The 21485-nt window shown below is 44.2% G+C and overlaps 1 protein-coding gene across 1 annotated transcript; it reads left to right on the forward strand.

The window, feature by feature from the left end:
* The first annotated feature begins 2123 nt into the window (after positions 1-2123).
* On the forward strand, positions 2124-21378 carry LOC105565580 (probable GPI-anchored adhesin-like protein PGA55). The gene is made up of 5 exons (XM_012018882.1): positions 2124-2232; positions 7560-7770; positions 7845-7930; positions 9373-9477; positions 16400-21378. The coding sequence occupies exons 1-5, from the start codon at positions 2124-2126 to the stop codon at positions 20263-20265; spliced, it is 4377 nt and encodes a 1458-aa protein (XP_011874272.1). The 3' UTR covers positions 20266-21378.
* The last annotated feature ends 107 nt before the right edge of the window (positions 21379-21485 follow it).

A 21485-nucleotide genomic window follows, 5' to 3' on the forward strand; every position in this document is an offset into this window, starting at 1 on the left:
GGCACGGAGGAACACGCGAATGGATCGACCGGCGCGGCCTTTCTAATCGCTTCTTCTCCGTCTCGCGACAAGTTCGTTCGATTTGCACGACGCATGACGGTAACAATGTGTCGTTTAAAAACAAAACTGCAATATAGCCATTTAGCTCAAAATTTAAATTCGATTGTGGATCAAATGAATTGCAAGTAGCGTTCTATCATGTTAAATACCGATGCCGATTTTATCCTACAAAATAACGTTCGTACGGAATAATCGTACCGAAAGCGAGAGCGGATATTACAACCGTAAGACCGTCAAACTTTCCTCTGCGGTTTTTCCCCCCCGAGATGTCTCGCGGAAAAGTCGCGAGTCCTGCCTCGGCGGACGACTCGGCGTTTCGAATTATGCGTACCACGCGAGCAACGTGACGCAAGACGAGGCCTTTTTGCCGATCGTCGTTCGCCATTAGAGCGGACGCGGCCCGCGCGAACGGTACCGTTCTGCATGAAAGCGCGGCAACGGCGTCGTAAATGGTCGCGCTCGCCGTTGTTACGGCAAGTCGCCCGACGAAGATGCGAGAAGCGGCGAAAGGGACGAGAGCGAGAGCGCGCGCGCGCGGGCATCACCGTCCCAGCAGCATCCCGCCGCTGTTACGTGAGAATGCAATGCGTACCCACTGACCGGCTTCACGTAACGTTCCACGACAGGCACGGACCCCGTGCCGCGTTACGATTTACGCGTCACGTTCGAGAGGCGAGTCTCGAAAGTCGTGAAATGAAACGAGCATCGATTATAAAAATTATTGGGGTATCGTCCACCTCGGATTTTCACCGACGTCGTTTAACTTTGATTGTTAGTTTAATTCGTCCCCCGTCTCTTGTTCAGGGAACAATTAGAAAGAGACAAAGGATGAATTAAACTAACAATAAGATCAGAAAGTTAAACGACGTTGGTGTTAACTGGTTAGTCAATTATTTTATTATGTAATCCTCGAGGGGTAAACCGCCGAGGGCATTGTGATGTACAGATTTGCGGCATTAGTGAGCATTACTAGGCATTTTTTGGGCATTACTTTAGGCATTAGGCCTCGCTGGTGCAGTATTAAGATAAAATAAGATAATAAGATAAAGTAATGCCCACTGGGCATTAGTAGGCATTGGTGTACAAGATTTTTATCTGCGGTTTCGCTCTCGGTAATTCCCTAGTAAGTTCGAGAATAAATCGGAAATAACGAGTCAGCAATATCTCACTTAGGTCCCAGTTTGTCATTTTTTGGTGAACTGTTAACCAGAAAATAAATACTAGGCCTTAGGAACCGGTTGTTCCAGCCTCTTGGCAAGTTAACTAATAGTTAAATTATATGTACGTTTTTCCTTCGAATCACAGAAGGACAGACATATAATTTAAATTTAACTGTTAGCTTATTAAGATTTAGTTTCACCAAACGTCGCTTGACTTGAAGCTTAGTTTAATTTGTTTCTTTCCAACTGTTACTTTAGAGACAAACCGAAATTAAACCAAGATTAAAGTCAAGCGACGTTAGGGAAACCGAGTCTAGGGTTCAGTTTCATCGACGTTGTTTAACTTTAAGCTTAGTTTAATATTTGTTCTTTCCAACTGTTCCTTTAAAAAGAGATAAACATGAATTAAACCAAGATTAAAGTCAAGCGACGTTGGTGAAACCGGGTTTAAAAGGTTGACGCTAGAATCGGCCCTTGAGGTGCCATGAGCGATAAAAATATCTTAAACCTACGTTTTTTACATGTTTTAAGGTGACTCTTGAATATCTCCCTGAAACGCGCCCGCTAGCCCTAATCTGTCATCAACGTCAAGGCTCTCTGGGACACCCCATATACCTCGTACAACCGTCGGGTTTCCCGCGATATCTTACGCGCGTAATACCTGACGTGCGCTGACGAAAGCGAGCTCTAATTTTAACGTAATAGCTGTCGAGGCTCGCCACGCAAGCGGGCCTTACCTCTCTTGCCGCGAAAAAGGTTTAATTAAATAAAAAAAGCGTTCGCCCCAGGGGGACCACGTGAGTGCTCGTTCTTAATTAAGATACCGATCGCCGACCCGTTATAACGCTCGTACGAGGCGAGAGGCGATCCGCGGCCTCGAAAACTCGCACGCACCGGGTGAAAATGGCGTATGACTTATTGCAGCTGGTCACCCAGGGCGCCGAGAGGAAAGCCGAAGGTGGGAGCGACGGGATCGCGCCGGTTATGCAAAAGGCGAAAACGGTCACGTGTGGTACGCCGCGAACCGAGGCAATGTCATCGAACTTATATAATGTGTCGCCTTGCTCCGATCGCGCGCAGCCCTCCGCGTGTCGATTTAATCCCTCGCGGACGGGCCGCGGTATAATCGTCGCTTTCTACGTGGGCCGACGATACTTCGACACTTGGCGCCGCGAGGTGATTATAATGCGCAAGGTGTTTGCGCATCACCTACAATTTTGAGTAATGGCAATTATTTGCCGAGTGCCGGAACACTCTAGTCTAGCGAATGCTAACGGGCTAACGGGCTCCCGGCTAATAACAATGAATGGCCCACGTTAGAGTCTCTAGATACCCGCGTTAATTGCCTCGAGTAGTTTCGGTTGCTGTCGGAAGACCATCTAGCAAACGGAGAGAAAATCCGATCCGAGCGGGACCAGCGTGAAATCCGTCTTCCGAACGGAGAACAACGAAGATGCACGGAGAGATTCCGGCGAGAGGCGCGACCCGCGCGGAATTCCTCCTCGCGCGGGGGATGGCCCGGCCGCTCGTGGATAGGCGCAGGTGAGAGGGCCCCCGCGAGAAGAAAGGTAAGAGGTCCCGCGATCAGGGATCCCTACCGCGCCGGCCGGCGAGGAGACGCGGCGACGGACGGGCCCCGCTCGAGAGGAAGAGTCCGTCGAGAGCCGAGTCGATGTCGAGGTGATCGCGCCGAAGGTGCGCAGTGTATCCGCCGCCGCCGCTTTTCACGGTGGACGAGCGTGTGAATCGGAGGGCCCCGTCCGCCGCCGACCGCCCATGCGACGCCGGACAAAATGCCGAAAATTAGCCTGCGTATTCTGTGTAAGTGTTCGTTTTCCCCCGCACGTGTCGAGACCGGGCCCGCGCGCGCTCGGCTATCATGTGTCGATCGCACGAGTGGATGGTGTTCAATCTTGTCGCGCTCCTCTCGCCTCACCCCGTTTATTTTGATCCACGTGTTAGTTTATCGCCGCAGGCAGGTGAGACAACTATGCATGTTAATTCGACACGTCTCGGGGCTTTCGTCGATCAGGACCGAGTAATTTTTTGACGACGTGCCGATCACCGGCTGACAGCAAAACCAGTGAAATAACGAAAGCGAGCGCCGCAAATCGTGAGTCAATTATCTCGATGGGAACTCGATGACTCGGTGGGACGAATTCGTAAAAATTAACGCGCGATGTGGAATTCACCCAGTAAAAAGATTAAATAAATGACATACGCTGGAATCATGTTTCTTTGAACCTATAATACATTTTTGTTTACTTCTGCTAAAGCATTTGTTAGATTTGAAGAAATAGATATCAATTCTCTTAGAGAGTCCGGTCTCAATTAAATAAAATTTTGATTAAAGTAAAGAAGTTGTTTCTTTGAAATTGAATAAAAGTCTAATGTCAAAACTTTTTTCTGGGTCTTGTGGCGTAACATTTTTATTCTTTGTGTAATATTTTTATACGTGTTTTCTCACGAAGTATAAGTTAATTTTTGTATTAAAAAAGCGTCATTTTAATAATAAAAAATTCTTGATACCAATGTAATTCATTAAATATTCTATCAATCGGTAACAGTTTAATTACCAAACATAGTTGATCGCATTTCATACACTCATTATTAAAGGACAGACGAATTAATGGATACGATCGATGCGGATTTGATTTTTTCCGTTGTCAGATAATTGAGCGTATTTTAATGAAAGTTTGAGCATTAACTAAGATTACGACTATCTAGAGACTTTTAAATTAAGGAAACTGTCAGGAGTTCTCTCAGAGATTCCAGTCTCAATCGAATAAAATGTTGATTAAAGTAAAGCAGTCGCTTCTTTGAAATTGAATAAAAGTCTGATAAGGTCAAAACTCAAAGAAAATTCGTTTGATTCAAAGAAACTTTTTCTGGGTCTTGTGGCGTAACAATTTTATTCTCCGTGCAATATTTTTATACGTAGGAAAAATTGTTTCAACAAGACACTGCTTCGGGCAGCTTCCTTAAAACAGAATTTAATGTACTTAATCGCGAGCCATCAGGTTTCCACGTTATTTCAGTTCGACGCAATTAAAAGTTATAGTGTATGCAATAATATACAAATACTTTCAATTAAAAAAATACCGTTATACAGCTATTGTTGCTGCAAGTAGATTTTATCTGGCGTTACGAAGGCTAATCGCGAGAGAAAACTAAGATATTCATGAAGTGTATTCATTGAATAATTAAATTTATGAAGATCTTTGCTCTCATCTATCTGTCATACTCTCTCGCGGACATTACGCAACGAGATATCTCTCAGTCGGTCGTCCTCGCATCGGTAGCGAGTTTAATCAATCATCGACGAGCGCGGATCGTTCACGATCCAGTTATAATTAAGAAAATACCACTTGTCCGCGTTTCGCCACGACCGGTCCATTCATGCGGCCTCAAGATGACGTTCGCGCAAATGCTAGGAAGAACATCGACGTGACGTCGCTCATAAATTAAGTTTCTCCGGCGACACCGAGGTATTACGCGCCTCGCGGAATTATTACGCTTTTTTTGTCGCGATTTCGACAACCCGACGCGTTCACATGTAATTTACAAACGCGCCGTGTAAATTGCGGCAATTGCCGTGAAGAATTTTATTGCTCGTGTGCTGAAATACGCCGCGGCGCTTTGATTTAATATCGGTGTAGCTCTCGTGACGGATGTTAATAATAATATTACATGGATGCGCTGGTTGCTTAATGAAGCTTGTCCATCTCGAGTTTATGGAAATTTCCTGATTCCGAATATTCTATAGTATTAAAAAGATGCAAAATCATATTGCGATCCCTCTACGAGGACGTCGATATAATTAAGCCTAATTTATTATCTTAGATCCGCGTCCGTGTATTTCTGCTTGATATTTCGACGAATTAAGATGTAAATTAATTTTCATTAAAAGCTGAATTCTGTACGCGGGGCTTCGGACATACAGAATTACAAACGGCGCGACAAGAGTCGCCTGGGATTTTATTAAGAAACTCGTTGTCGTCGACTTTTTATGTCTATAATTCCGAAGTATCCACGACTAAATCTCCAAATCTAATTGTAAGATATCTTTGCGAGCGCACGACGCAAGAAATCGGTAGTCGGCGCGGGATCGACAATCGGACAATCGTTTCGAGTGGCACCGTGAAATCCCGATCTGCCTCGGGCCTCAGCGGCGCGAAAAGAGCGTTGTTCGCGAGGACACTTTCGCCGCCGGAAATTGGCGCCGCTAATTACTCCTCATCTCGCTCCGTCTGCCGTCGCAGGTTGCTCGGCATTCTCTCTCACGGAGGTCACGCGCCGTTCTTGGCGTGCATATCTCTCGAATCATCTCGTCATTAATTTCGCGATGAGTCAGGCGGAAAATAATTCACGGGCAATTTCTCGCGGATCGAGCGATTTGTAACACCGAATGAGAGCTCGCTCTATCACGACCACCGGTCTTTCTCGTGCTCGTTCCTCGTGGCCTTTGCGTCCTTTTAATGCCATTGAAAATGGCAGGCCACAATGAGAGAAAGAGAGAGACACAGCACGTGCGTTTAACAACATCACTCTATAAAGTGGATATTGTCGGCCTGTCAGTCTTTCGAAAGATTTCACGTGTTGCCGACTACGGATAATGACAACGAAATTACGGAGGACATCGAGCCCCGACAGCTTTATATGGCAGACGTGTAACGATACATTCTCAAGCTACGCGTCGCAACTATTATAATATCTGCGAGGCTTTCAAGTCGCTAACGTTTTTGGTATGGAAAATCTTAACCGCACGATTGCGAAACAACGAAGAAATCTATCGAGCTAAGGCACTTTCGATATATTGACTTTAATCAAAGCGTAATTTTGGGCGAATATATGGCCAATAGCAATTAACGTTTTAATCTTACTCCGCCGAGTTCTCATAGGTACGTTGAGAGGAAATGCCGAGGGGAGACAAAGTTGCGCATTGTAGCCGGAGAAACGTGACTTCGTTGGCGTCAGTCCGACGAGATCGGCAAGAGCCCTCGAATCGTATTATCGCGTTTGCATTGCGTAATATTAAATGTTGTATAATTATATAACTGCGTTATATAATGCGATATGACAATTATCTCGGGCCGCGCTTTTCGAAATGCCACAGAAAGCCGCCGATCGTCGCCGTTTCAAGGCGAGCAATCCCGTTTGTCCGCGCGAAACGTGACGATGCCGCGGCGGATCGATCATCTAAGCGCGCGAATGTGAATTATGAGAGAGAATCGAACTCCTTCGCCGCGATAAATCAAGCGGAGAGACGCAAGACTCGCGCTACTCCAGTCCGGAGGACCCGGCCGAGCCGTCACGACGACGGCGGCCGTTCATGGTCAATCGTGAATTAAAAGACTACCTACCTTGCCTAACCGATTGTGGTGCGCGGCTGAGATTTTAGCGTGGCCTCAAAAGTAACAACGGCGAAGATGTTCTATCCCCGAGCGACCTTTCACGCCACGACCGCTCGATTGCAACATCGAAATCGAGCGATATTCAGCGATCGGCGCGATTTTCCACGACGCTTCGCGATGATTCCCAGATGAGTTTTAAGCCTAATCTACAATGTCCTTTCTGCATACAAAGACATTCTATTTTATGTAAACATATCGAGACGCTGAAAACCTTTGTCGGCAATGTACACGGAGATAATTTTCTGTTAACATTTATACTGAAAATACTGTAATCGTGGAACAACACGGCACTTCAAAGAATTTTATAAGAGCTTTTTGAAATTTTACCAAACATTTCACTAGCAATTATACTTGGTATACATTTTATTAGTAAAATCGATACATGGAGAAAATTTTCTCTGAAAATTTACCCTGAAAATCATGTAATCGTGGGACAACATGGCATTGAAAGCTTACCATACATTTTACTAGTAAAATGTGTGGTAAGCTTTCAAGAAACTCCCATATAATTCTTTAAAATGCTTGTTGTCCCACGATTACACGATTCTCAGGGTAAATTTTAAGAGAAAATTCTCTCCGTGTACCGATTATATTGTACAATGTATAATATACAATTTATCGACTTGCACAAATGTTTCAAACGTATTTATTGGCTACAAAATGGAATGCTTCTAGACGCAGAGAGCACATTGTAGATTAGGCTTTATTATTAAATATAATTAGTTTATTTTAAATTATAATAATCTAATTATTTGAATGCGAGAAACGTCGGGATTTTTCCTTGCTTGTTAATGAGAAAACGCGAAGAAATTCTTCGATAAACTATAAATGTACTATATTATGATCAATATTCGTAATATCGCCTAGTTTATAGTCGACGATAAATGAAAAAATCATTCTGGCAAAGAGTCTTGAATTTTACACCGTAAAATCAAATCGCAGAGTTCTCTCGACAGTCGCCGCATAATTTCTATTGTTCGTTCAAGCGTAACCCTTTCGCGAGTAATCTCTAGATTCTCCCCTTCGTACCCAGGTCTCGTGACGGCGGTCTTGTGCACCGTTCAGCGGAGTCTTGAACATGGAATCCCCAGGAGGAGCTTCCTGTCGCGCAGAGCGATCGATGGAACCAGAGGAAGGTGCGTTCTCGCGGCTTCTTCCGCGCGCGAACTCGATTACGCGGCCTTTTAATTAAACCCGCTCGCCTTTGCAGGAAGTACTTCGATCCGAGCGAGGACGAATCGTTCGACAGCTACGGATCCGCCGGCGGTCAGTACGATCCGTACGATCACATAACGGGTAAGTCGTTAACGTTCTAAACTTTCGTGAGGCTTAAGAGCCTACAATTTCCTAAGACGCGCGTATCTTTACATGCATTTCCTTCCCGCCCCCGTGTCTCCTGTAACTGGTGAAATGACATTTCCACTTGCCATTATCGAATGCCTTTCTTTTGTGCGACCGTCTTCTAATAGTTTCGCGCTTTCGACCGAGGTGGATACACACCGCCTTACTCATCTTTGCATTGCGAAATTATTTCTCGCTTCGCGACGGCGACGCGCGCGGAATTCTTGCGGGGCAGTCGTCTCTCAATTAATCCTACGCGCAGCGACCACCGGAGGCGGCGATAATTAACAAGAAGCCTGTCGCGGCTCAACAATTTTATGGAAATCCCAACTCGAAACTCCCCGGTTAAAAAGATTTCGCGCTACCGTGGCGTACGCGTTGATCAGAAGGACGTTGGAAATGTCCCGTTGAACCGCCGCGGTGCAAATGCGGATAAACGCGCGCGAATCACTATTAATTTCGCGCTCGTGCCCGGCGAGGCGAGCGGATCGTCAATCGCGTGAAAGGTACCGCGACGCGTGGTAAAAAACCGCGTCGCGGATAGGTCATGAAAACCCTCGCTGATTATATGGATGCGGCAAATTACGAGACGTTATCTGTCCGACTTAAATATCACAGGCGATCGTCGCGGCCTGTTTTCCACGACCTTGATTAGCTGATCGACGATTAAGCTCGGTGCACGTGCTTAACGACATTTTTCTTAACTCTTTCCCTCCCTATAAGTGACCGCTGTTACTCTCGATGCTAGTATTATTACTCTCTATAAGCGTTGTATTAATTACCGATCTTGTACCATTTAATTCTAAGGCTCGATTTCACCTGCTTAACTTTAAGCTTAGCTTAATTCAATTTCTTCGTATCTCTCTTCAAGGGGACAGTCAGAAAGGAACAGAGAATAAATAAAACTAAGATCAAAGTTAAACGACGTAGGCGAAGCCAAGCTTATTGCTCTCTATAAACGTTGTATTAATTGCCGATCTTGTACCATTTAATTCTAAGGCCCGATTTCGCCTGCTTAACTTTAAGCTTAGCTTAATTCAATTTCTTCGTCTCTCTCTCTCTTCAAGGGGACAGTTAGAAAGGGACAGAGGCTAAATGAAACTGAGATCAAAGTTAAACAACGTGAAACCAAGCTTTAATACGACGATTACTGAACTGATATTTTTCCTCGCGGACTTTACTGCCTTTGCGTAAATTTATTTGTGAGATACTCAACAGTCGAAAGGCTCGTTGTGGGAATTATATGGAATTATATATTATTTATTAGCAATAATATCTCGTGAGGATAGTTTGTTTCCAGATAGCTCGTTAACTTGAAAATAATTGTTAAATGGCATACTCGATTTTTGCCGCGGGATAATGAATCCGCTACCTCTCACTATTTCTCTCTCTTTCAGATCTATCCGACATCAGAAAAAATGTGCCGGGTGAGCCGGGCATCGATTATCCCGCCTACACGAGATTACCTCAGACAGGATTCACGTGCGAAGGACGTTCACGCGGTAAATACACGTGAATAAATTATACAGTCGGCCCGTCATATGCCATTTCGCTTATTATTATGCGTTATGACATCTATAGTTTTGCTGAACGCAACATTTCTATTCTACGTGTGCGTGAGACCATCGTCCCCTTCTTTAATTCCGAAATGCACAATTTTCTACTCGCATCACATCGATATATTATATTTTTTTTAATTTAAAATAAATTCCAATAAAGACGACTGATTTTTTTTTCATTTACTTTCAATTTCAGTAAAAGTGACTGATAAGATAATCATAAGTGACGTGATAATTTAACAAACGCGATAAGAACAAATAGCGTTACATATGCTATTTGAAATTGCTAATTAATAATATATTCAGACTTTATGGAATATTAAAGTTCTTAAAATTCAAAGATTTTATAATTATGTGCACGTTTACCTATGTTGTTTTAGTGAGATGCGTGGCTCTCGCAAGAAAAATGTTCAAGTAAAAATTTCTCAAAAATTCAGTATACTTATTTATGAAAAAAACAATTAGAAAATTAAACAATCCGATTCACTTCGATCTTCGTTTCGATATTTTCACGCAAAGGTAGAATAGATATTCATATACGTAGAATCGACAGATTCTAAGTCAGATAATGGCGCTGTTATTATTAATCGACGCCGGCATTATTTAGCAATGGATCCATAAAAAGTAATTTCAGTTTTCAATTCTTCAAATACAATAACAACCTCAAAGACATTACTGAATAACATATTCGAAAACGTTTAGCGGAATAAATAATGTACATGGAATATTTTTTATTACTTCACTTCTAACTCCATTTGCAAATTTAAAATGTTACACCTTAACAATTCTTGGGAAGACATTTAATTCTCTGCAATTCTTTTTTTTTTAATATTTCGCATGTCTTCTATTTTCTACACACAACTGATATAATTTTTATAAATCCATTTTTATAAGATTGAGATATGAAGAGTAATTAAAAGCTCACCGGCACGACGTGCAGCAGCGGAGTTACGTTCGCTGTTCATCTGTAAGCAGAAATACATCCAAATTAAGCCTGCGTTCGAAATAATTGAAACGATAAAAAATAATTGTAGCGCGGATTGGCCTTTTTTTTAAAAAGGAAATTTGACAGAGTTACATTGAAAAAACGAATCAATTTTTTAAGTCCAAGAAATCGAAGCGATTAAAATATTTAATTGTGTAAACGTTTTACTTGTCCATTGAAATATCAAGAATACCCAACATCAGGCATATATTAAACTTTTTTTAATATATAATGCGCCGTCTACAATGCACGGAGTAAGCCTGGGGTGAGGAGTAGGAGTAAGGAAATAAATCAATTTTATTTCTTACTCCTACTTCAGCTCCTGCTCCTACTTTAGGCTCACTGCGCGCATTGCAAACGACGCATTATATGGTTTCTCTTTTACTCGTTAATCCACGCATACTCCACGTATCGTACACTGATAAAAAAATATCTTAATCCAAAAAAATATTAGTCATTGGGTGGCTTCTAATAGCTTATTAACTTCAATTTTAAAAAATAATAAACAAATTAAAACATGCATTCCTTTAATTTAAGTATTTTTTAAATATTTTTCAAACAGTAGATAATTTTAAGTTTAACAGATTTTACTTTAATTCTATAAAATGCTTACTAAGATACAAATTTTGCAGCGAAGAAAATTGGATTTCTTATTTGACAAAAACAATTATTTCATTTAATATAGTATTCTCTATCTCTTAAAGTCTTTGTTCGAATGTAGAAAATGTAATGATTTAAATTAATTTATTTAATATGATGCACAGATTCACTTGAAATTTGAAATTTTTATTCAAATGGAATAAATGATTACTTCAGTAAAAAATTTTAATTTTATGTAAATCTATTTACTTAGTTTGAAAACATTTTTTTGGTCAGTGTAGACGACGCTTAATAAGATAATAAGATACACCTCGAAACAATCCCAAGTATCGTAAACTTTATGCGAACTGCGTGACGCAATAGCGCAAAATGCCACGCGACTGAATACCCAGTCAGCAAAATGTTAGCAGATTTATCAGAAACCGGCACCAAAACCATAGCCATCTGCGTCCGCGTTTGGCTTTCGTTTCGGCAACGGAGTCTGTAAAGCGTACGCTGTGAACAACAGATTGGCGGCAGAAACCGAGCAGATCCCAGTTACGCGAGCAGATTTTCTTGTACTTCTGCCGACATGCCGGCAACATGTCGAATATATCGGATATGCAATCCGCAGTCTTTCCGCCTTCAAAATTTGCAGTGGGCATTTCACCAAATCCGTGCCGACACCCAATGAGAAATAATTCGTCGATCGACGTCGAAATGATGTCGAATCGACGTCAATTCGACGGTGTCGATGTCGATTCGACGTCGAAACGACGAATCATTTCTCACTGGGCAGATCTCGCTATCTGGGTTTAATGGGCGATTGCCGCGGGGAATCGACGTATCCCGCAGCAATATAAGTAATAAACGCTCAATCTAATGATATAACGAAGTAACGAAATGACGATGCTCACCCGTGGTTGCTCCGCCGGCGCCTGACGCCACCCCGGGCCTCCTCCTCCTCTCGGACCTCCTTGTCGTAGCTGCGTCGCGGCGCAAACACACACACACACACAAACATACTCGCGCACTTGACTCGCGCACCAATTAGCTCGCACGCTAATGAAATCCAAACGACGGTCGCGCGGCTGCACTCTGAACCGGCACCCCCGCACATTTTTCGCGACGCGACCAACGAAAACGCACAATCGCGGGCTTCCCGCCCGGCGACCGCGACGGCAAGAAAGTTCAACATGGCGGGAAATCGGAAGACGCGCTGCCAACTTTACGCGCCACCCCCGCCGCCCCGCGGCGACACCGCGCACTCACTCCGTCTCGACGTTCCACCGCTAACCCCGATTTCCGCAAACTTTTCGCGCCCGACGATCGCGGATCGCTCGCGTTTCGCTCCGGGACGATCGCCGTCGCGCGAGACAAGTCGCGGACGCGACGCTCGGTCAACGACGGACGCCCCGCGACCGCCAAAAGACCAACGGGCCGACGGCGTTGCCCGAGAGGGGAAAGATCCGAGGAAACGAGCCCCGCGACCGCGACGAATCTTCGAGACGTGCGCCCCGATATACGCGAGCTCAACCGGCGCCGCGGGATCGTTAATTATCGAGACGCGACGCTGATTACGTACCCGCGTACTCACCGTTAAAACGCGTCGCGACGCCGCCGCCCGACTCCGCCGGTGCGCGTTGACGACTGAGAAATTCGAACGCGGGCAACTTCGGGGCGACGCGAACGCAACGCGTCGACTTGATGACCGATCGAGACGTGACGAATCGTCTAGAAATTCGTGCGATTAAAATCATTGAGCCGCGAGAGACACGACTTATCAAACCGTGCCGTTGAACCGAGCTCCCCCTTTCCCGCCTGTCGCGTTCCTACGTTCCGCCGGGGTCTCGTACGTTATTCCGTAAAGTGTATCGAGTCGTCCCAGAACGCGTTTTCCAACTGCGTTTCAAACGGGCTCTCGCAGACCCGGCGCGATCGTCCTTTGTTCTCCGTAAAGACCACACGTCCGGTGGAGAAGATGGCAAAATACATCGATATCGATGTCGAAAAATGCAAAGCGCGACGAAGTTTCTCAAGCGCAGGCTCGTTCGTGTCCGGTCAAGTAACCGCCGGCTCGCGGACGCGCAGCTTCCACGAAATATCTACGTTTCGCGCGACGGTCGTCGTCCCGGGAGACTCTGAATCGCCCGTGGCGAGGCGGATCCATCGTGCCGTTCGATATTCCCGACTTGGAAAGTAAGATGCAAAGCGCGACGGATCCTCCCAAATGCGAACGCGCGCCCAAGTTAACCGCCGCTCGCGGACGCGATACCAAGTAAAAGGGATACCAAACCATCTTCGTCCCGTCGCTCCGTGAAATCTCTTAATTTCGAGCAACGGCCGTCGTCCCGAGAGACTCGGGATCGTGCGTGGGCGAGGCGGATCCATGTCGTGTCGATCGACATCCCCTAATTATTCGCGGCGAGTTGCGCCCGCGTCCTGCCGCTACTACGTCCCGGGAGCTAATGCGGCGGTAGGCGGCTCGAGCCGCCGGGCCGCCGCGCCGGCGCGAGCCTCCTTGGCGCGCGGTAAACAAGGTCGCGCGAGCTACGTGTGTGTACACAAAAAGCTATGTACATACACACAAAAACGCGTTATAGTATCTCAAGCAACGCGTCCGAATCGTCGGCGTAACGTCTGCAATTACGTATTGGCAAATCAAACCGGCTGAATATTTCGTTCTCGGTATTTCCGATCGGTCTTGCAGGATTATCGAGCCGCGTGTTCCGCTTCGCTCCGCTTTGCGAACTCGGGAGTGTCTCGGGGCAGGGTTGGTACTTGCAGTTACTTTTCTTGTTGGTAACTCGAGGCAGTTGCTTCGCGACAGCAGTGCTCGAGAGTTTCTTCCAAACGGGAACCGGCACTCGATTGTTACAATGGTATTATCTCGATGCGATATTATTCTAAAGAACACCCTCGCGATTAATACGTAACATAAAGTAGATTCGAAAGATTATAGTTTCCGGCGCAGTCGCCAGATCTCTTACATTACACGTCTACTACATAATTCGACAAATTTTTCACTTTTAACTGTTTATATTGTTGAAACGGAACGGTCGATAATTTTGATTTAATTTTCCAGTTATTCGTTCCATTTTACTTTATAAGATATTTGTTTCTCATACGAATCTCGCTCACCGTTAAGCTTAAAAAAATTAAATATGCCATCATTTGCGTTTGCAAACGCAAATATTAATATTTTAACGCATAATAATATTTGTAAGTAATATTTCACGTGTACTAATATTACAACGAATTATATTGTTACGTGTAACAATTAAAATATAATTATAAATTTATAAATTAAAATAAATTAAAATAAATTATTATAAATTAAAATAATTTCTAACGTGTTTTACACGTAATATTTCGTGTAACATAGCAAACTTTAACATTTTGTTTTAGAACTTTGAGACGGTTAATTTTAATTTAATTGGTCTTATTTTGCACGTATTAATGTAACGAATAAACTGTAAAAATCTGAAACACTTCTCACATAAATGATTTTACGCAATAACTACCTTAACTTCGTTACTTTGTCTCCATCTGTAACTGTGACTTAAATCAGTTATATTTTTTCCACAGCTAGTAACTAATTTAACAGTTACATTAATAGCTACTTTGTACATATTTTAAACCTCCACAAATTGCATTAGGCCTTGCACTTACGCATTAACGTCTTTATTAACGCTTTGCAATTCACATGCAGTTTTAATAGTTTTATTTAGAAACTAATCCGTTTTTATTTTTATTACAAGAAAGTAACTGCAAAGTAACGATTCGTTACTTATTGAGTAACTGTAACTGCAACGCGTTACTTTTCAGAATTGGTAAGTTGTAACTGTAACTAGTTACATTTTTAGCGAAGAAACTGTAACTGTAACTAGATACTTTTATAAAGTAACTTTCCCAACCCTGGTCTGGAGTAACGATTCAATTTCTCTTCATCGATCGAACATTTTTATTGGAGATAGAAATAAACGACTTACGTGTAAGAGCTAAAATTGACCGCTAATAATCGATTTTTTAATAGTGATTGATTGCTGCAACATGCTTTCGATACAAGATAAGATTTGGACAAAATTGCGACAAAGAAAATTTAAATTTTTTAGTTCTTGCGCGTAAAGCATTTAATTATTCTTCTGAACGATAGATAATTTGGACAAAATTGCGATAAAGGAAATTAAAAATTTTTAACTAACCCATGCATCTTTAAGACATCTTTAAGTCGTCTTTTAGACATGCGTGCTGTATGGTAAGGTTTGACCGATTAATTAATCTTGCTTTAATTAGTCTAGTAAAAAAATTTATTTAAATATGATGTTTGACTAACCTTTACTTTCTTTCATTTGAAGGAAAATGGCGTGTCACACATTTTTACACTCGAGAGAAATAAAATCGTGTCGTGATAAATCGAACATTACGAGCTTATCTCGCTGCAATTTTCCTTCTTCTTTTAATTACGTATGAAAACTCCATTTCAATCATCTATCACTGTGACTTGTAAGCTCCGTTGCAAACTTTACATAATCATATTAATCGCATGATACATGGTTTCACGAATGACATGTCATAATATAGAACTGAGAAACTGAAACCCAATGAAATCATTAATGTAATCCTGTCTTGTCCGACAAAATGTTTAGCCTGAAATAAGATTGCTAAGATTAAAAAAACAAGTACTTTCGGTGCTAGGCACTTCCTATTACCGGTTTTCTCAATAAATCAAGCGAACGCGCCGAGGAAACTACCGTCCGATCGAGCATGGTAAAAGTATGATTCGTATATACAGTTTCATTTAATTTTCCGCGATATTGCTGCTCGACGTTTCAACTGCGCTGACCGCAGATATTAGATAATCCGTTGAGAGAAAGATGAAGTGCACAAAAGGAACATCGCACGTTGACGAGACTACGGTTACATAAGTGAAGTCTACGTATTCATTATATCCTACATAACGAATTTCTAATTCTTGTGAACGTTCATTTATGTTCTTATCGCGCAGTTATAGTCCCATTACCAAATGCTTCAGTCGTGAATGATTTTGTCTGCTTCACTATATTTAAAGAATCTTCCTTTTCGCATCAAAACTTTTCGTCAATTTTATAATTACAGCCTGCAAAGTAATTTTTGCCCAATACCAATATTAAAAATATTGAAAGGAAGTTACATAAAATGTCACAGAAAGAAGTGTTAACATCGTGGGCTTTAACGGAAAGGCACATTATCCGATAAATTGTAAGGAATATGAGTAAAAATCATAATTGGAAGATCCGCTTGTGTGCGATTGCTCAACAGGTTATTACGCCGACGAAGCGGCGGGCTGTCAGGTCTTCCACGTGTGCCACGACGTGCTGGTGTCCTCCTTCCTGTGCCCGATCGGCTCGACTTTCAGCCAGAAGCTGCTGACCTGCGACTGGTGGACCAAGGTCGACTGTTCCGCCACCAGGAGATATTTCCAGGTGAATCGCGATAGCTATCAGATTGACGACGACGAGATGATTCGCAACGCGTACGCGATGATCAGCCTGCAGGCCTCCGCGGAGGCAGTCACCAAGGACGGTCTGGTGGATCCGGACAGCGGCGCCAGGATCATCGACTACTCCGTGCTCGACGGCAGGACGGTGATGGGGTACACGCCCATGGGGATCCGCCGGATCACGGATTACCCCGCGGTCGAGGCGACCGGAAACGACCTGCCGAGCGGATTCGAGGACTATCCTCAGCAGGACGCGCGGCAAATCCTCAATTACGATCACCGGTATCAGCAGAAGAAGGCGAACGTCGCGTACCAAGGCAAGCCGCACTTTATGGAAAACAAGGGACGGTCGCCCTATCATGCGTCTGCGATCATTCAGCACGATTATCAGGATCGATCCGGCGATAACGAGTTTCAGGACGACTATCGCAGACCCGACGGGCTCACCAATCGATTACAGACGTCTTACGCGCCTACCGTTCCCACTGTTACCACCACCACCAGGAGATTCTATTCGCCCACGGTCCCGACGACCTACCGACCCTCCACATTGGCCTATAGCACGCAGGATCTGATGGTGGATAGCTCCGATCACCTTTATGCGCACAGCAAAGGCCCGGTGACCCCTCCCACGATTACTCATCGGAATGACGACACGAGTAAGATTGATTTGAGAGAGAGTGAAACGGGACACGGCGATCCGAAGAAATCGGAGAGCGCCTCGTCATCGGCAACGAATAAAGACGATCGAAAAGGCGACGATGTTCGCTCCAAGAATGACGAGGCGCGTTTCGGGGAGACGTCGGAAACGAATTTCCGAATCAACGTGACCGACGCGATTGACGAGGACGACGTATTTAGGCAGCAGAATGACAGGCCGGTAATCCAGATTGATAGCGAGGGTAGCCTGGAAGACATCGAGGCGAGAGACAGCATCGGACTCGCTCGAGCGTTGAATAATCCACTTGGCAGGATTATCATGCGGAATCAAAATCCTACGTACCAAGTGTCGAAGGCTGAGCGAACAAGCTCGACTACTCCTGTTCCACTGCAGACAGTTTTAAATCGCTCATCGGGACCTTACGAGAAAGCGGACGGTGCGAATTTATCGGGGGCCCCAAAGAAGCCGGGTGTCTTCAACGAAACGAGCAACGATCAATCGACGGAAGATTACGAGGGTATCTCCAGCTCGACGGCGAGGAGCCTCGACGGCGGAACGACTCCGCTGTTGAAACATTGGGAACAGAGAGACGTGGCGCAATTATCAACCGTACCAATGACTGCGACACCCGCGATAAATACGACTGAGAGAAGCGTCGACGAGATCAATGACGAAATCGCTGTTCGCTCGTCATCTAATGATAGCAGCGCAGCCGAGGACCAGAGCTCGTCGCCAACCGGATCGATCTCCAACTTCGACGGCGAGTCGGTGCACAAAATAAACCTCAGTTTGGAGGTTCCTCAGCCAGCGCAGTTTTTGAAGCCTCCGGTGGAGCGTTTCCTTATCAATGTACCCGAAGAATCGCGCTACACGACGAACAATGAGAATTCCAAGACTTCTTGGAACTCCGAGACGACGACCACGGAGATCCCGCGGCTTTTTAGCACACTCGCCAGGAACGAAGGTCAATCGCCGATATACGACGAGGAGCTGATTGATTACACAGACGAGGGTTTCGCGGAGACGCCTAATTCGGGCGTTCATTCGACTGTTCGAGTGGTCACCGAAGTGTCCACGTCCATCCCCTGGCTCGTCCCCACGTGGCACGGTCGATCGATCGTCGATGTTCCCGTGACCGATATCGTGCCGCCGATCGTCGACTACAACGATGGCTTCGGCGACTTTGTCCCGCCGAACGAATACTCGTACGCAGAGCAATTTGATCACACAGAACCCGCGGATTCTGCGCGAAGAGCGGAGGATTCTCCGACAACCTCGAAGAGGAACGACAGCGAGGCGGATATCCTGGCTCGGTACAACACAGGATTCCAATTCACCATTAGAGACGCTATCAAGACTCAGAAAGGATCGAAAGCAAGCTCCAGATGCCGCTCTTCGATTTTTGAGCAAGGAGGACGTTGCGAGACGAGTTCCGTCACGCCCAAGGTTGCGGTTACTACGCCGAGTGTGACGGAAAGGACAGTTTCGATTGGCACGAAAGCGACTGCGAGGACTCCAGAAGTAAGTTTTTCGAGTAGCACGAGGAAATTAAAATTGCCTGAAGAATCCGTGACACTCGTCCCTGGTAGATCTTCGACATCTGCTGCAGAGTCTTCGATTAATAGTAACATTAATGTAGAAGATTCAAACTTGAAAACGGTTACGCCGAGAGGCGCGTTGGAGATTAAAGATCCTGAAGAGGCAACAGAACGGACGGTGACCACGACGGCGAGTAGTCTGTCGCACTCGATCCATCCGGAATCCTTAAAGCAGATCGAGGAAGCGATTGATAAACACGAGTCCCCATATGAAGTCTCATTCACGGTCAAGAAAGACGAGGATCTGGAGACGACTGCTGATGATTTCATCAGTCGACTCATCGCTCAGCACCAGCGACCTGATTCCGTCTTAAAGGATGAACTGGATGATTACGACATCGTCAAGTCTGTAGAGCCGGAACCAGAGATTAGTATTTTGCAGACGCCGAAATTTTCTGTCGCTAATCACGCCTTTCCGGACAATGCGAACAACGGAAGTTTTTACGTCGCTGAAAATGACACTGCCAGTGAATTTAAACAGTCGGATTCAAATATGAGCATGGTGAGTCTCCTCCAGCTAATGGCAGAGTTGCTGAAGTTAGATCGACTGCCACGACCATTTTCGGCGAAAGACCTGAGTAACATAGAACCCCGGGATTCGTTCAACTTGGACCTCGATGAAACCTCGTATGACACAACGAGTCCACCGTTTGCTCAAACCAGGGCGACGTACAAAAACGCAAATTCCAGGGCATCCACTTTCGCCACGTCGAAGACACCCGCTAAGCTTGCCGAATCGAAAGTGTCACGGAACATACAACTCAGTAAAGCATCATTCGTCACAGGGAGCCCACGGTTGGATCACTCACAAGCTATAACGCCGTTCGGCAATGCAGATTCCAAGATACCGTCTTTGGGTGATGCTTTGAAGACCCCTAACATTGATCTCAAGCCGTCTCTCGACGCTTCTTCGACAGTCAGCTCCAACAATATCACGGAGCAGAAGACGGGTCGGTCGATACCAGAAAGCAAGGTCGCACGACCGCGCCAGAAAGAAGAAATCCTAGAGCGATTGACAGAAAACTTGGGGCAGCCTCTTTACCACGGAGAATCGATTCGTAGATCACTCGTTTTCGATCTGCCGCAAGTGCAGAGGAGCTTGGATTTCGAGACCGGTTTACCGATAGAAGAGAGCGAGCAGGCAACTAGCGAAACCGAGGAGGAAAGTTCAATATCTACGACAACGGCGATGACAACGACATCGCAGATAACGACTACGACGACGGAATCTGCGAGGACTACCGTCGAGACCGAGTTCGTTCCTTCCTTGGGATTCTCCTTAGATACCAACGAGGGTCGCGAAGAATACGTTCAAGCAGTCCTTGGAGGATTGATCGACGAACACACCAGCGAAAGCGGTAGAAATGAATCCAGCATCGCGCAAAATGAAGCTTCAAAAAATGAAACTTTGGAAGCCGAGCAATAAGGGAATTTAAAAGAAAGTTAAGAGATCTCTGAAGAGTCCGAAAAATTAGGAACGTTTGGAGATCCCTGGGATGCCTTTGACAATCGATGTTATATCAATGTCGATCAATTATAATTAGCCTTTGATTTTTTTTCCCTAGAATTACGATTAAAAGAATTAATGAAACAAAAATTGCAAACTCGACCATTGATATTTATATTACATTTAAAAACAGATCTAACGATGATTTTCTTGCTCACAATAATTTTACATTATGGAAATTATGTCGAAAATTTACCGGATAAAAGTATCTTTATGTACTTAGATGTCGAGTAAATATGAATATTATGTTATTTTTCAAGTAAATAGTGAGATGTGCATTTGAAGTTGTATTAACCTCTCTCATCCGTATTAATCACAAGATTAAAGTTAGTTAATATAATAAAAATGATATATTTACGCATGTTTGGACTCATGCACATAATTATTAATTCTCGCACGCCAAAATGTATTTCTTAATGTGACCATATAAAGACATTAGACGTTGTAAAAGGGATATTATTGCTGGTTTATTTGCAATAATGGGCTTCGATGGACATTAGTTACGTTTCGTAAAGCGGTGTCTTGCTCATGTAGCGGTAGAAGAGAAGAGTATGTGTGTGTGTAACAATGTGTACATCCGGTGTGAGTGCGGGAGAACATATGTAACACTGCGAATTGATTATTTTCTGTTTAACCCCACGGTTTCGTATTAATTTTTGAAAAATATATCTCGTTGTACGAATTTTACTGCCCAGTAAGAAATGACTCGTCGATCGATGTCGATCGGTGTGCAATACCACAGATTAATAGACAGATCGCCAAAGGCCCGGATGAAGTCGAGACCATGCACCGTACACTTTGCTCCTTACCTACAAACTTTGCCCCTCTAGATGCGAGTCTGGATTAAATATATTCGATTTTTTCGACAAATGTTGCCTTTCGGTGCGAGTCCGGACTATAGTTTCTGTGCTTCTAATTCTTTTTATTCACTTTTATGCACAAAATAATACCAGGATAAGTTGCGGACCTGTCGATAAGGAGCAAAGTGCGTGGTGGTCTCAAACTTTACCCGGACCTTCCCCCACGGAAAAATATATATTTTTAAATGTAGGTAAAAATATATGTAATATATTTCATATATTTGGCATATAGAAATTCTATTTAAAGAATCATATACAATAGATCAAAATTATAAAATA

This window comes from Vollenhovia emeryi, unplaced genomic scaffold (genome assembly GCF_000949405.1).
Source record: "Vollenhovia emeryi isolate VEMERY1.0 unplaced genomic scaffold, V.emery_V1.0 DF939151.1, whole genome shotgun sequence".
NCBI lineage: Eukaryota > Metazoa > Arthropoda > Insecta > Hymenoptera > Formicidae > Vollenhovia > Vollenhovia emeryi.